The 16,902-nt window shown below is 40.4% G+C and overlaps 1 protein-coding gene across 1 annotated transcript in view; it reads right to left on the bottom strand.

Annotated features, from left to right (window-relative positions):
• The window catches only part of col25a1 (collagen type XXV alpha 1 chain), a 142,716-nt gene that overhangs the window by 62,118 nt on the left and 63,696 nt on the right, over positions 1–16,902 (bottom strand). The window contains exon 3 of the mRNA XM_079184868.1: positions 1,116–1,180. Within this exon, the coding sequence (XP_079040994.1) occupies positions 1,116–1,180 (65 nt within the window). The remainder of the gene's footprint in view (positions 1–1,115; positions 1,181–16,902) is intronic.

Here is a 16,902-nt window from a genome sequence, read left to right on the forward strand (position 1 = left end):
TGCAGCCAACCAGAACATTGAACTGTTGTCAATTGATATCTATTTTTTTTTTCTCATCTCCCTTGGCTTTCAAGTCATGCACTGGATTACTTGAGTATTATGTAACTCAGAAAAAAAGAAAGGGCAGAGAGCCCCACCGCACTGATTCACATCTCAACATGGCCACAACGGGATTCAAAACTAATTTGACAAAATCAAAAATTAAGGAAAGAAATTGAATATTTGATACTCGAATAACAGCTCATTAGATTTAATTCCTGGGACGTTAAAAAAAGTAGCAGCTGGATTTGGTGGTAAAACCAGCAGATTTTTTTTCTCCCCTCACAGAGTTTGTTTCTCAGGCTGTGAAACCAAACCGCTCCCTTATTACTCTACCTCACCTTCCGTTGCCCTGTGTCTCTAATTCCTTTTTACAAGGGCAGTGCTTTTGTTCCAAAGCGTTGGCTGCTCTCTGCTGCACGGCGCTCTCAATACAGGAACACTGCCACACTCCGGAGCCCATTATCACTTTTACTATCAGGTGAACGGAGTGTGGATGCGGCTCCTCGCCAAGTTGCATGTTCTCGCTGTGAATTCAATTTTTGTTGTGACACATTCTGTGGGAGTGTCGCCACAAAACATGTCCTTCTCCTGGATACCCGAGGCCTCGGCTGCGCCAAGTTTGTTGAGTCAGCTCAGGAGAGTGTGTGGGAGGAGGGAGGAGGGAGGTTGGAGAACGTATTACGACAACTTGTTGCTGAATTTGTGGAAACAAACAGCTGCTATATATGCTGAACTTCGAAGTAGGATCACCATCAGAGGGTTAGTCTGTCTCAAAACTTGGACACGGACGTCATCCGCTTCAACAAGTTCGGGCATCACTGTCTCCGACTTTTGTGAAAGTTTTGTGTTTCTATAGCGACTGAACCTAAAACAATCCAACACTGAAACCACCAGGCCACAAAGTACACATCTATAACCTATTTTGGCCTCCAAACATATACAGTGTACTTTTACATGATTGTAACAGCAGTATGATTTGCCGATGTCCTCCTGAATTACTCCTTGAATGTTTCTGGATTGAGACGTTCCCTTTGGCCACGCACATGCACAGAGACAGAAACGCACACACACACACAAACACAAATGCACATACCAGGCTCTCCATCGCGGCCTCTTCTTCCTCGCTTTCCCGGAGGTCCTGCAAAAAAAAGAAGGATGTAATACATTTGAGTAATTTAATCGTCTTTTTGCTTCATATCAGTTTCATATTCTTCAAGTATTCTCACAGCAGGAGGAGAAAGAGCCACTAAAGAATATTGCTTTTGGACGACAGACACCTCGAAATCTCAAGGTTCATTAAGTATTTAGGCGATATTTATACATAACCTGAAGTGGAAAAAAGGAAACACACACTGTGTTTCATGCTGTCAACCGTGTTTCTTTATCCTTTTTCTCCCCCTTTCAGCACGGACGCCCTGGCTTTTAATTTGTTTACCTAGACAGTGTTTTCCTGTTTGCCATTTTTCTGTCAGCGCCATCAATCTGCTAAAGCACAGCTGGAGGAGTAAAACAATTACACGCCCTGCCAGGTTTTACATGTTGAAGACTTGACTGGGTCGTATTGTATGAAGGTTTAGTTCTCGGTTTGGAAAGTGGGAGCATCTCTCCCAAAATGATCCATTCCTCCCAGCAATGCAGGCTATTCCTGAGGGTTGGCAGCTGGAAAAAATGTTTCAGGCATTGGCATTTTGTTTGCTCTCTGCCCCAAAAAAAGCGTGTGTATTGACAGTATAGTCAAAAGGGTAAAGCTATGACTTTTAGACGAGCTGGAAATTAAAAGTTGGGCTTGTATGATTACACAGAAGTCTCTCCACCCCATTTGAGGAGGCTTGTCAACTTGCAATGGAATGGATAACATCTAGTCCGGAAGATTGCTCTTTCCACTCAACATGAAAGGAGTTGTCAGGATCAAGAAAAAGATTGGAAGTTAATGTAACCAAGAGGAACAATCTTCCCCGTCTGGTTCTGCATCACAGAAAATATTCGGATCCAATTGCAGGCAGCAGCAATGCTGTGAAGACTTATTATGCAAATTGTTTTGGAGACTCTTCCAAACTGACAAAGAATAACATTGTGTCGCCATGTTAGGGTTCAAGATAATTACAGGAGTGTAATAGGGTTGGTGAAAGTTTTTGAACAGACTGCAAAGCTCGACAATAATTGCCTGGGTGTCTAAAGTTGCTCCAAACGATGACTTTGTGACATGGGGCTTTTATCGTCGGCTGAAAAAACAGGACCAAGAGTACAAAACAACCAGACTAATTACCTCCAACCCCCAGCCTGTGCATAACCCTCTCTTTATATTTCAGCATGTCATCCAATAAACATTCCTGCTACCTCTGAATGATTCCCTCTATATGGAAGTGGAATGAAAGCAACAAAGTCAAGAGTTAAATAAATCAGAACGCTGCCTTTTAGGACACTCCAGATATGTTACTGGGGTGCAAAATGCAGGATGATATTGCGCAACTCTTGGTCCTCAATTTGATCCCACTGTTTGGCTCCACTTCAGCCTCCAACTCTGCTCCTATTGGACCGTTTCCAGGATAATGTCAGGCGCTGCCAGCGAAGGGTCCAGGCACAGTTTAAAGTATGTAACCACAGGTGGAGTTTGACTCTCACTTTACTATGATTCACATCAACCCTGGTTTCTCCATAGGTTTGTTTTTCAAGGTTGTAAAAGAAACAGAAGGGGGTTTACTGCACTTGGCAGTCACTTCATTATTGCTCACTTTGAAATGACACTTGACACCTCTGAGAGGATTTTCTTTGTGTGTCGATACGACATCCTCCTGATTTTGGTGGTGTATTTTAGACAGCTGCAGAGAAAACACTCCCCACATGGGAGTTGGTGGTCAAGACAAAATACCCAACATTATTTTCAGATATCATGGTGAGTTACTTTATTCGTCGCAATATTTTTGTTCTGATTATAGACTGTAAGGAGAGATACCAAGCAACTGTACCAGTAACATTTAAAACTTTGTAGAAATATGCCAAGACAAATGCTATAAAGTTTCAGTTTTTGAAACACAAGAGAAAGAATAACCTAAGAGTTCAGGACCAGTCAAAGGCAGTTCTCACATGTTTTTAAATCAATTAAGACAAAAAAAGAGAATTTTTCTGAATCCTCTGGTCATAAATAAAATCAATCAGACTCAAACTGAGTCCTAAAGTGCTGAGAGATCTTAAGCTGCCTATCAGGGAAAAACATTATTCTTGCTCAAAAACATTGTATTTGGCCTGCTATTCTCTCACAGCATCCCAAGTACTGTCATGGAACAGTGGTTTCAGAAAAAATGTGGCAGGGAATTTTATGATGAGGGTCAACAACTATGAACACTAGGAACTGTTGAAACCTTTTCAACCTTTTCAACCTTTTCAACAGCTTTCGAGTCTAAAGGGGAAATAAATCAAAGTGAACTTGTCGTTCATTTAAATGTTTGGTCGGACAGAGTCTGTGGTCGGACAACTCAAAACTGCCCCTGTGTATTGTGTTTTTACATTGTGTTGTATGGTGGGTCTTGCTTTTTAGAAAGAAAGCCACATTATAAGTGCTATTTGGCTTCACATTAGGCCGTACTGCTGCTGGTGTGGCTCTATGGATGGCAATGTCAGTCAGTCCACAACTGTGCTCCAGATATACTGTGCTCCACAACTATTGGTTTGGATCGTCAAGAAACTGTGTACAGACATCCGGGTCCCCAGAGGATGAGTCCAACTTTCTTTTCCTTTACCGCCGCCACAATATTTACATTTGTGGTTTTGACTGAAATTGGATGGATTGCCATGAAATTTGATTCAGACATGCATGTCCCCCCCAAGGGTGAATTGTAACTTTGGTGATACATGAATGCCTCTACTAGTTACAACATCACATCAAAATTCTAATTTGACCAAAACTTTCCAAAAGAACCCTGAAAACTACCGACATTCCCATCAGCCTCATCTGAACTTTGTGTTCAATGCAAATCAGCAAATGATAGCATGCTAACACTCCAAAGACTCTATGATGGTGAACATGGTAAACATTATAACCTGCTGAACATCAGCCTGTTAGCATTCAACTCAATGCACCACTATGTCCAAGTACAGCCTCATTAGCTGCCAGCATGGCTGTTTTAGTCTTAAACACAAATATCAGGCAACTCAAATTTTACTATGTTAATTAAAAATACAAATATAATATTTGTGACTATGATGCAATGTAAGCAGTGAATGTCAATGCCTGCAGAAACGGTTATTAATTCATTTTACATATAGATAAGATACTGTCAAACTTCACAACACGCTGCAAATTGGAATATTGACTGGTGAATATTCAAGATTGTCATTCTACACATCACCAGTCAAAGTCATTCATGTGAGAGCAGGGATTTTTTTTTCCCACATAAAAGTCGACACACTAAACCATATAACTTCTCGAACGTTGTATCTGTTAATATGATGCAACAGATCGTGATGTGAGAGCAGCATGGAATCATGAGCACAATGTTTTCAAGTCTTATTCATATTGTGCTTTTTTTAGGAACAGTAAAACAACACAACATTGTGTACAATCCAACAGACTGTTTTTATCCTAAATATTGATAGAAGTTGTCATTTTAATGCTATTTGGCAGAACAGAATCCCATGTAATTGGCAGTATTGTGAAACATGCGGTTTCAAGCCATGGCTGTATTGTTTTTGAGTTGTTCATTACAACATTATTTCAAAGCTACGGATTGCCTGACATAATAAACTTCTTGTTTATATTTCATACATTTGAGACACAATTGCATTTTAATACTACCCTTCATCCAAACAATATTGATTTGCTCTGAACAGCGAACCGAACTGCAGCTCTATTTCTCTTTTCCTCCGAATCAATCAGTTTGATTCACAATACCAGCATTGTTTCAGAGCTTGATGTACATAATCAGACCACTCAATGGTTCTCTCGCAAAGCAATACAGCCATTCCTCAGACTAAAAGGTACGCCAAAAATAACAAACTGGGTACCAGCTACAACCTCCAAAGTAAATCAGGTTTGAAGGGAATTGGCTTTAGACTTCTCAGCATGTTTGAGATATATATATATTGAGATATATTTGCATTGTCCCGTGTTAAAATATCATCCGCACTTATTTGATTTTGTTTTTGTTGAGTAATGATTCAAAGAAGACAACACACATTAAGACGCTGCACTTCCTACCGGCCGTGCAACAAACACCTGCTTATTGAGAACTTAGTGCCAAACAGAGAAAGATTTCATGTTTGATTCCCTGCACATTCTCCACGGTTCATTTTAAAACTATTTTCCCCTTGCTGTCATGCTAAATTGTAAACCACCACCGTATTTCATGGATACAAAAAAGTGCCGCATGCTGACTCACTGTTTAAATACGAGTCATAAAAATAAAATGTCCAGAATGATTGTTTAGGAGAAATGTCATGGCAATACATTAATTCCAGGGCCAATGTTTTAAGAAACTGACCTGCCATCGTTTTGCTGGCGTGACTTTGACACCCGGCGTCTTTCAATGATTTGGTTCTCCAAAAAAAATAATAATACGCAATCGTCTTTCGTATGCTGTTCTATAAACACTACGCTTCAATTTCCAGTTGAAATGTATGACAACGGTTTTGTTGTGATCGTCAAGTTCCATCACGGTGTAAAAGTTATGTCTGCGTCATGTGTTGGCAAACTGTTCAATATCTTTGAAAAAACATTTAAAACAAAATGTCTCTTCAATTTCATCACAGTCTGTCTATATCAGAATTCAAGGATACAGTATGTTGGGCCATCTCAAGGTACTTAAACTTGGAGCTGTGGTTGAATGAAATGTTCAGAATATAGCTAAAAAAAATCTGATGATCAATGTCTTTACAAGCATTCCAAGGATTTAAGGAGATTTAGTCGAAATAGACTTTAATATAGTCCATTTAAACCCACAACATGGATGGATAAGTTTATTAATCCTGGCAACTATTGGGTATCCAGGTCAACGGAACTAAAGCTGCACAAAACCTGGCTTTCTACTGTACAATCATTTGTTACTTTACAAGTACATTTTTGTGGAAACGTCTGGCAAAGAGGACAACAATTTTGATCCAACTTCCTTATTACTCTGCCTGACAATGAATAAATCAATACATAAAAGGATAATTCATGGAACACTGAGTCCACTGTCTAAGGGAATAAATTAAAATTGGACCACAATTACACAATCAGCCTAATCTTTAAATGTCACTGCTCTCGTCATCTGAAACGGGATGTGTATTGTTGTCAAAATATGATTTGTAAAATAAAACAGCTAACACACAGAGCCTCTCCCGCACAATGACTTTGTGCACGTTTTTCAACAGAACTATGTTGAGAAAATATTCTCCTCGCAAGATGTCAAGTCTGCCATTTACTCCCCTCAAGAGCTCTCGGTGAAACCTCACAGACAATAGCGAAGATTACTTTTAAATACTAAGAATTTCTGTGTCCAATGCAGCGGTTCAGCAGTATGCAAGAAGTGGACAGTCACCGTGACGTCTCCCATTGGTTTGTGGACTACGGTTTCGAAGCCTTTAGTTTGGAACTCTTGACGGTTGTCGTCTTGTTTTTTTGGAACCAGAAGTGACAGGAGATGTTGGAGCTAAGTTGAACCGAATCCTGAATAAGATATTTGTAGTTGACGAAAAATGTTACATGAACTGAAAACACACTGTGAAAGGGTTAAAGATCCAAAAACGAAAACACAGTCAACTCTCAGAGCAAACAATGCTGTGGTAGCGGCCTGTCAACCACGAGGTAGCCAAGCGTACCCTGCTTTATCGTCTATTTGACTCTAAATGGGACCATTATTTAATAAATGAACATCATGCTGTACTGAAGAAGATTGAAATCATGAATTAAACAATGTTTAGTGAGGTAATAACTCAAGTAGGAAGTAGGGTCATTTTCTCATAGACTTGATAGCTTGTCTATGATAGACGCCCCCTGATAGCTATTAGAAAGAATGCAAGTTTTGGGCACTTTGGCATTGGCTTCACTTTTCAGAACCAGTTGTTGCCACCTGGGTGCAAGTATCCTTGGTTAGAAATCACTACAGTAGTTTATTATTCTCTGTATGCACTCAACAAGTTGTGTGCTCCCGATTTAACTCATCACATGTATAGTTTATCGACCTACTCTGCTGACCTCTGAGGTCTTTGAGGTTACAAAAGTTAAACGTTTACAGTTGAACTGCACCCGAGTGTCTCCGGCCAAACCACTGATTCAAAACTCAAGGAAGTCTAACACAGTCAACAGATAACAGAAGGATGAGATGAAGATCTGGACTGTGTCTCCACCAGATTCTGACTCCTCTTGAGGTCATCAGTCATGGGCATCGTTGAGAGAAATGGAAAGGTCCCCTTCAACTTGTGACCCAGCAAACTCACTCCGGAAAGGAAGCCCTAGTTGTACTCTGAATGACCTTCTTAACTACTTGTACTAATCCCTTAATTTCCTCAAACCATTTAGGAGAGATGAAGAGACAGAAAGCAGAACAAAGTTTCTTATGAATTAGTTTTCAGTCCTGTGCATGGCTCCAGGAACTTGTTGCTCTCTAAATGTTAATAGCATGACTGGTTGTTCACCTGATCCTATTAAGACATAATGTGCTTCTCCACATAACAGAATCACACAAACTATTTAATGGGTGTCACAGCTTTGAAAAAGGGAATCTGAAGGGTCATACAAAAGCACACAAGAGCTGTTCATAACAGACATTTGCCCTGCTAGGATTTTTTGGATTTATGGATGTTTGCGATTCACTTAAAGTCAGCTGCACATTGTGTCAATGGAAGTTCAACTCCTGGAAATTAGAGGTAACTTTCCACATTCCAGAAATCTGATACAAGGAGCAGCAGACTACAGCACGGTTAGCATGTCATGTCATTCAATTTCAAAGAGCAGCCCTACTATCAACCTCTCTTAATGCCGGTGGTTCTTTAGCAAATAGGAGCCATGCTGTTTGGATTCTTTTTCTTGCAAGCAAAAAATAAACTGTGGATTATAATACAGAATAGTATAATAGTTTGTTAACCATTTTAAGTGGGCTAAGCTACTATCATATAATGTTAAATCAAGATATCCGACATGTTCTCTTTAGGGGTTTTGGCAACTCGATACAAACACCAAATTCTGCAGGAGAATTCAGGGGCTACTTAAATGTTCCAAAGACACACATTTGAATCCCAAACCTGACCGAGAAAAACAATGTCCTAAAGGATATTTCACATCATTTTCTGATTCAGTGGCATATATCTTCATTATCCTTATTTCCAACTGCACTTAACTCTAATGCAACCATTTCCTGAATAAATATGATGATTACAGCCATTTCCTTAATAATTCTTCCAAATAGTATTTATTCTGTTGCCCAGTAAAGAGACCATTGTGTCTGATTTTTACATTTACTCATACTCTTTTGGTGCACTTATTTTGTCACCACATAATACCTTGTACAGTATTCTAAATAGTGCACACACACACACACACACACACACGTCTACCCAGTTTAAATGCAGATTTTCCATTTTTGGAATAAAATGAAACAGGGCTGTAGCTGCCGTTACCTGTATTCTACCACTTTCTTCAAGAACATCCTTGTATTTACCTGCATTCATTACATGTAAATCATGCATCGTGTTTACATTGCTACTCAAGAGAGTGCGATTTGTTCGCTGTAACTTTACAGTTTGATTTATACAACGGCCGTAAAGCAAGACCTCTCACTGAACAAACAGTCATGACGGGTAACGAACAATGACGCCTGCGCCACAAACTCTAATGAAACTCGGTTCTGCAGTTTTCAATTACAAGACATCATGAAAACGCACAGTTCTGATATAATCAAGAGTCCATGTCAGTGTTCTAATTCACAGTACCAACGGGACACTTGTTAATGTCAGACAGTCCCAGGATATCACCCCAACACGAATCTGAAAATAATTATATCAAGCAGCGTTCATTATGACGCAGAGTGCAGCAACTGATTAAAAAATAAATTAATGATGCGTACTTTCTGCAGGCTGTCTATGTGTGTACACTCGGTAGTGGTCAGAGGATGTTATCAACTTGAAATTAATTCATTTCTACACCCATCCCTGATGGATATGGCAATTTCGTGCCAGTGTGTGTGTGTGTGTGTGTGTGTGTGTGTGTGAGTTTGTGCGTGTGTCGGTTGGGTCCTGCGCTGTGTTTGTCCAGATGCCAGTTATTAGTTCATTAAACGCAGAGTCAATCCATTATGATGCAAGGAATTTGTCTGTCGCTGCAGGGCCCATTAACACTGCGTCAGGCAGATTGAACTAGTATTAAAAGTGCATCTCTCTCTCTCTCCCCACACCATCACAGTAAAATAGACTTGCCCAGTGCTCCACTGATTGCAGACAATTTAACTGCATTTTTCACTTGAGTCTCTGCATTGATTGAGCAGTTACAGTCCTGCAGTGGACATTTACACCTAACACCAAAACAAAGACACACACACACACACACACACACACACACACACACACACTCACACTCATACTCATACTCTCTTGACAAACTGTTTCAAGGACTGAAAATCATTACCGAACAAGCAGCTCTTCTCTAAATCTTTGTCAAACTCACACACACACACACACACACACTCGTAAAAGACAAATGACATGAGTACGACTATAGCTGGCAGGCACGCATTGGATCATTTACGTTTTTCCTTCAGTTCAGTGTCAAGGCTGGAACGCTCCTGAGGAGGAAGCAGGGCCTTCGAGAGAGTCTTTTCATCACCTTCAGAGATCAATGTGTTTTCCTCTGGCAACAGGCTGAGTGCTGGGATATTTGAGACCCACCCTGTGCACTACACACTGCAATTATCCTCCCCGCAGTACTGACTGCGGTTGTGATGGAAGCACAACACACTCCCTGATGAGGGGAGGTCAGTAATAAGCCAATCGATTGGCCAAGTCCCATCGCTTTATGCTGCGAGTTAAATTGGCGAAGGCGGCCATCCTGATGGCTCTATCAGAGAGCTTCGCTGTGGACTGAGGACACTCCTATAGTAACAGAAGCTTGCACGCGAGGGAGTGTTACGTTTAGGTAAGTTAACTGGAAATTGAAAAAAAAATTGGAAAAAAGATCCAACAATTTAATGTCTGAAATATGAAAACGGGAAACACAAGGATGAGCCCAGCCTGGCCTAGACGGGCTAAAGTGCAGTCCACAGAGAAAATGAATGGTTTCTTTTGGGAGATAACCAAGTTATATCTTGGCATACACGCATGCGTGCCCAGTGGTTTAGAAATCCACCAGATAAATACAACCCAATTTGATTGTCAAGACAAACTGGCCATCGAAAGCAGACTAGTCAGCTTGCAAGAAAACCGCAAGGTGTTGGAAGCATGTTAACAGAAACATCAGCAGTCAATAGCTTAAGGACAAAAGGTCTCACGGGTGTGACTTGTGGAATCTGATTTGCACAAGCACATGTATTAAACACTGAGGAAGGGCCAAGACTAGAAGTTCATTTATCCACTCAGCAGAGGCACGCAGAGGGGAAAGCAACCTCAGCCTAACCTAGCATTGATTAGCTACAGTCAGTGACTGATTTAAGCTTCTGACCCCGAGTACCCTGTTAGTCAATCAATAGCCCTTATTAGACCTTGAAATACTGAGATGCAGATGTGAGCAATTAAACCTACTGTGCTTATTTTAGCACTTTAAGATAAACTACTGTAATTTCATCATTCCAGCTGGTCGAATCCTGATTTATCCATTACATTACAGTCATTTAGCAGACACTTCTATCCAAAGCCACTTACAATAAGTGTATTCAACATAGGTATTCAAGGGAACTACTAGTCACCAGAAGTCATAAGTACATCTCTTTTGTTAAACAAGTATCTAAGAGCATAAACCAGAGAAAAACGTATAATGGAGAAACAAAGGAATACAATAGGTGCAACAAACTAATACGAATACAATAAGTGCTAAGAGGAAGGTTCAGGGTAGCACTTCTTGAAGAGGTGGGTTTTCAGCCTGCGCCGAAAGATGGGCAGCCGTTGGAAAAGTGACTTGATGGCATCCAGATGAGCACATGGACACGTAGCAAAGTGACTCCTACCTTGGGATCAGTTGCTTTTGAAGCTGACCGAGGGTGTGTTTGGCGAATATTGTACCAAGCATACTGATGGCGCCGTATCACATAGACCTGTGTGTGTGTGTGTGTGTGTGTGCCTTCTTCTGTGTGCGCTTGCTCAAATAGCTGCAAGAGCATTTCTGGTCACTGGAAGAAATTGTCAACCAAGATGCCAAAAGGCAAATGGGACATACAGTGCATGGTTAGCATCAAATGATCCCTCTCTTGTTCAAGTTCAAATGAAATACTTTATCTGCGTTTAAGACTTCTATGGCTATTGGATGTCACATTGAAATCATGTGTAACCCTATACCTGCTGCTAACGAACGACATGACTGCTGGCTGACCTTATCATTACCAGGGATGTGTGAGCCAGTATGTGCTGTGTGCGTATGTGTCTGTGGTGCGGATGGCTTTAGAGCTATATAACATGGACCACAGGGCCCCAAACAGCTCGAGGACAGTCATTGCAGTTCCTCAACCAGGATTAAGTCACTGGAGGAAAGCCAACTGCGTGTAATTGAAACATTTTATTACACGTTTTTAACTATTTCAATAGACTGACATACAATAGGCCCACTCTCCACACACTGGTTGTGCACCTAAAGTAATGTTTTTTAAAATATTTGCCTCATATTTGGTGCTTCTTTGGGATTATACAGAACAAATACCATGTACTTTTATATAGTATCATATACTTTCTTTATGCATTTCCTGTACATTTTTCCATTCATACAGTATATAAGTGTGCAACATATTCCAAGTTGTTCATGTTTGCATTGCAAGATCTTTTCCCTCATTGAAATATAAATTCTAAGTAATTAAAGGGTCAGTTTACCTAAATTACAGACAAAAGTAAAAATGTTCTCACTCTCTAGTGGTATTTTGGCCTGGAGATAGTGTTGGCTTTATTTTAAGTGTGTATAAGGAGAAGTAAATGAACGAGGAAGTGATTTCAGACACAACTATTGTCAATCAAATCTGATCAAACCACCACCACACAGTCCAAATGAAGCAGAGTTTTAAAGTGTTAAACTCTTTATAAATCAGCGACCATTTTTCGATGCGATCACACCAGCTGTGTCACCAAATCTGGGTATGGGGCATTAATTGGGGAGAACCCTTCCCCACTACTTACACCTTCCTACTTGCGGCGCCTTTGCTCAGACCAGAAACATCTTCCCAGTCTGCCTTCAATCTGATCTCAACTGCACACCTGTAAAGTTGTGTGGCTGCATCTTGCACAGCTGCCACGCCACAGACGGGCAGACATATAAACACCTGGCAAAGTACTCAAAAACCTCCTCTGTGGTAGTTCCCGCTACAGTGGGTGTCTCCAGTAACGCATTTTGTCGTGATGACTCAGAGTCAATCTCACAGGGCGACAACAATACCGGCGTAGCTGTTGCTGCCGGTAATAATGACAAAGGATGATTTTCTTTTAACTTGCAGAATTCTTCATGAATACAATTTTTTCAAACTAAGTTTTCAGGGTTTATAGTGTTTTTTAATGCACAAACCTCCAGCATCCGCATGGTAAAACACCACAAAAGCCTTTAGAAAGACCTTTGATCTAAACTAATACTGGTACTAACCTGCAATTTCACTAGGATTTCCATCCCCTTTGATCTGCCCATTATGGTTGTGAGTGCAATATAATTTTTTTCTCTACACTTAACTATATTTCATCCCCACAGCTTTAAAGGGCTTCATTTTCACGATCCTTCAACTTATCAGCCAGCCTTGGTGGTCTGAGGCTGGTGTTTACTTGAGCATTGCATGACCTATGTTGGATTATTCCTGCAACAGTTTGAGCATGCAAGCGTGACGGGGACAGGCTCTTATGTCATAGATACCCTATCTTGTCAACAGCAAAGGAAAATGTATGATAGAGAGGCTGCGATGAGGAGGGGGGCGGAAAATAAGCTGGGAAGGAGATCTCTTAGTAGAATAGAGGGATGAAAGATTTAGGAGCAAAATGGAAAGCAGAGAGTCTGGAGCAGAGTGTTTTAAGTCTGTTGCGTGAAGTTGTTGAATTCACTATTCATATAAAACTCTTCAGTCAGGGCAGATGTTACGGTTGTTACACTTTAGCAATGTACGTTGCACATGAAATGACAGTGAAGGGATCTTTTTTTCATTTCAAATGAAAGAATTATGTAATTTAAGTCTGAAACTAGAATTTCATCAAACTGAAAATGCTCCACTGAACTCTCAAAACTGCCTTCACGAGTGCCAATTTAGCCCTCTGCTTAGCACTGGCTGCAAAAAGTACAATCCAATCTTTCCATTTAGCACTCCAGTGAATAGAATAATAGCGCAGTATGTCACATCAGCTATGGTATTATCTGTAAGTATAAAGTCCAGCCTAAGAATGCAGGGAGGCGTCATCTCACCAGACCAGCAGGTGCTGACAGATTGAGATGGAAGGTTGATGTTCCAGTAGGGCAGGTATGTACAGTTACCACAAATAGCATCTATCAGACCAACTAATCATCTGCCTCTCGCAAACCTGTATAACATGCACAGTTGGCAGGATAAACAGCATTACTCCTTTGTGTGTCTGTATGTTCATGACTAAAACACAGACATGTGAATGTTAATTTAAGGCCTTCACACACAAGGGGCATGACGAATAAATACAAAAGGAAATTGTGAAATACATGCCTGCGAATATTTTGCATCAACACTATTCACGAGTATTGACGAGTGTTGAAACACTTTTTCAGTAAAAGGTTTTAAATAAATAGATTTTCCCAGGCAGAGTTCAAACTACCGGGATCCTCTTGAGCCAGAGCGGTCTCTGGCAATGATTTTGAGTTCTCTCTGGTAAACAGTTACGCACTGTATATGTCTAGGGCTTTTATTGTGTAGGTAAGAACAGAATAAGTGAATCTGGTATGCGCTGCCTTTGTCAAAGTTGAAAATAGTATTAAAGTTTGCCGTCTCGGTCTACAGAGTTCCAACTAAGTGCCTCCCTGTTGTTGTACAATATAGTGTGCGTTTTGAATATGTCTATTTTGTATAACATGATGCCTTTATTCGCAGTGCGAAACCTAAAAAAAACAGTCATGCCATGTAATCTTTGCATTCTGTGTGATTATTTATGACAAAAGCATCAGTAAACCCCAACAAACAGTGATATTTATTCTCCGCTACCAGTCCACACTCTAAGTCCAAGTGGGGACTTGAACCGGCAACCCTCCGGTTCTTCAAACCAATTCCCCATAAACCTAGCTACTGACTATATCATTTCATGACTTCGCTGATTGTCCGAAATAAACTAAAAACAGCGCAGATGAGCCCTGTGAGAATGCCGAAAGTGTCTCCCAGCACTTCATGGGTCCTGAGTGGAAACCAAAATAGAGTGTCATCATCGGAAGAGTCAGCCAGCTCCCAATTTATTTTCCCAACCCAGGAAACCCCTCTACAAGGCTCTCCAGGTTGTGAATCTCTTCTTTAGTTTCCAAAAGACATCCCCAAAACAACTAAATCCCCAAAACACTAAATACTATTAGAAATTATTACAGACCACAAAGTATGCCAATCTTGCCACTATGGACTTGTAATGATGTAAATATACGTAGATACGTCAAGAACACAAAAGCTGGAGTGCAATTCTGTGGCGAAATAAATTGGTAGGAAAAGCCCTGCAAATGAACAAGGCTCCCGATTTTCTAACCTCTGTCAATGTTTCCTTTAAAAAAACAAACAAACCACTGCAACTTCACTTACTTTTGTGAGCCATTAATTCCCCTTAATGAGGGCATTTTCTTTCACAAAGCAATCACAGTTTCAAGCAGGACCTTCCTCCGGAGCTGAGTCATAGCCGATAACAACAGGCTTTATATACACCTTGTTCATTTTTACTGCAGAACATGATGTAAAAGCAATTTTGCTGCATTCAGTCAGGGGAGCCTTATAAAAAGGAATAAAAAAAAGTTAATTCCATCCTCTTACCTTGTTGATGAAACATTTATGCAGCAAGTTGTTCCACGGAAATTGCCCAATCCTACACACATTACTGCTCAAGCTGAAAGTCAAGTACGAAAGGATTTACACAGAAAATATTAAACCACCGGTTGTTGGTTTATGCAGTACTTTCCCTTTATCGCCATTATTAAAGCAATAGTTTTACATTTAGTGAAATGTTCTTTTTCGCTTTCTGTCTCAAACTTGGATGTAAATTAATGTGAATCTACAGCTTGCAGCTGCTTAGCTAAGCTTTACATAAAGACTGGAAATAGAGTAAAAACAGCCTGGCTTTCTCCAAAGTAAAAAAAAAATTTAAATCCATCTGCCAGAACCTCTGAATCTTAATTATTCTTAGAGACTATTTCTTGGCCCGGTACAGCGACGAAACTACCTTGAGTCACCCCTGGTTGCAAAAGGTGACAACCCGTCACATATATTGGGCCAAATTGGTTTGTCCCATTGGTTTGTCCCATAGGGGACGTCTCTTGTCCCGTATTGGGACCTACTCTATTCAGATCATGTGTTGATCACATCACAGGTGCAATCAGCAGTCATTCAATCACAGGCCCCATTATGCGCATCAGTATAGTGTTTAGACTAAATACCTAAATTCCTGCCAACAAATTTGCAAATATCTGTTAACCTGCTCAAAATATAAGACGTGGGTTAAGACTGGGAAGCAAAAAGGACGTGGGTTAAGCCTTCTTACATGTCATGTAAGGACTCTCTTATGACTTGACAAAAACCTTCTGTTATTTATGCCACTAGTAATTCTCAATGGGCTATGGAGATGAGAATGACTCAACTCAGCATGCTACAACCGAAATACACAAGCGGGCCACACTAGCTGAAAAGTGCCAGCAATATTGTTACGTCCTTCATGACCTCTACTGCAGAAATTGACAAAAATCGCATTGAGTGAAGCCTTGCATGTGTACTATACGGTGTGAATACGGACTCAGCTACAGCACCGGCTGTCTTGTGAAGCTCATGCTTAGTGTCACGACTCAAATGTTAAGGAAAAGGAGGCACTTGGCTGAGATGATTACAATGAATGTTTTAGGACCAAAGACTGTGTGGGATATTCTGAATGAGCTGTTCTAGACCGAAGGTGAGCCTGTGTATTTATTAGTTGCCACCGGCGCCTCAAACAAGGTGAATAGAAAAACTTTTCTCTGTGTCTGATCGAGTGTGGCGCACGTTACTTGACTTTTATGAAGCCAGTGAGCAAAACTGCAAATGGCATACATCAAGCTCTGATGAACTGCCTGGAAAAGCATGAACTGGATATTACACACATCACAGCATATGCAACAGATAATGCTAATGTCAACTTTGGAAAACACCACAGTGTTCACGATTTATTGAGCAGTGCCAACAATGACATTATGAAATCTAATTGCCCTACATAAAGATCTACATCATGTCATGTTTCTTTCTGGCTTTGCAAAAGGACAAAGGACTGCTTGAATCAGTCAAGAGCAGCAAAACCATCCATGGAAAAAAGACTTGGTGAGTCATGATGCCCCTCTTTTGCATTTGCAGTATTTATTTTATTTTTTGCAGTAAAGGACCAAATTGTGATTTATTTGATCATTCATGTTTAGGTTTATCCACAAAGGCGTACATAATGATACGTATTATAAAGCTATGTACATCACACATCTCCATCCTGCTGTATATCTAAAGGAAACTTATAAAAGGTACAATTCCTGTGCCAAGTTCTTGTTAACTTTTAAAGAGG

Source organism: Pholis gunnellus (genome assembly GCF_910591455.1).
Source record: "Pholis gunnellus genome assembly, chromosome: 23".
Lineage (NCBI taxonomy): Eukaryota > Metazoa > Chordata > Actinopteri > Perciformes > Pholidae > Pholis > Pholis gunnellus.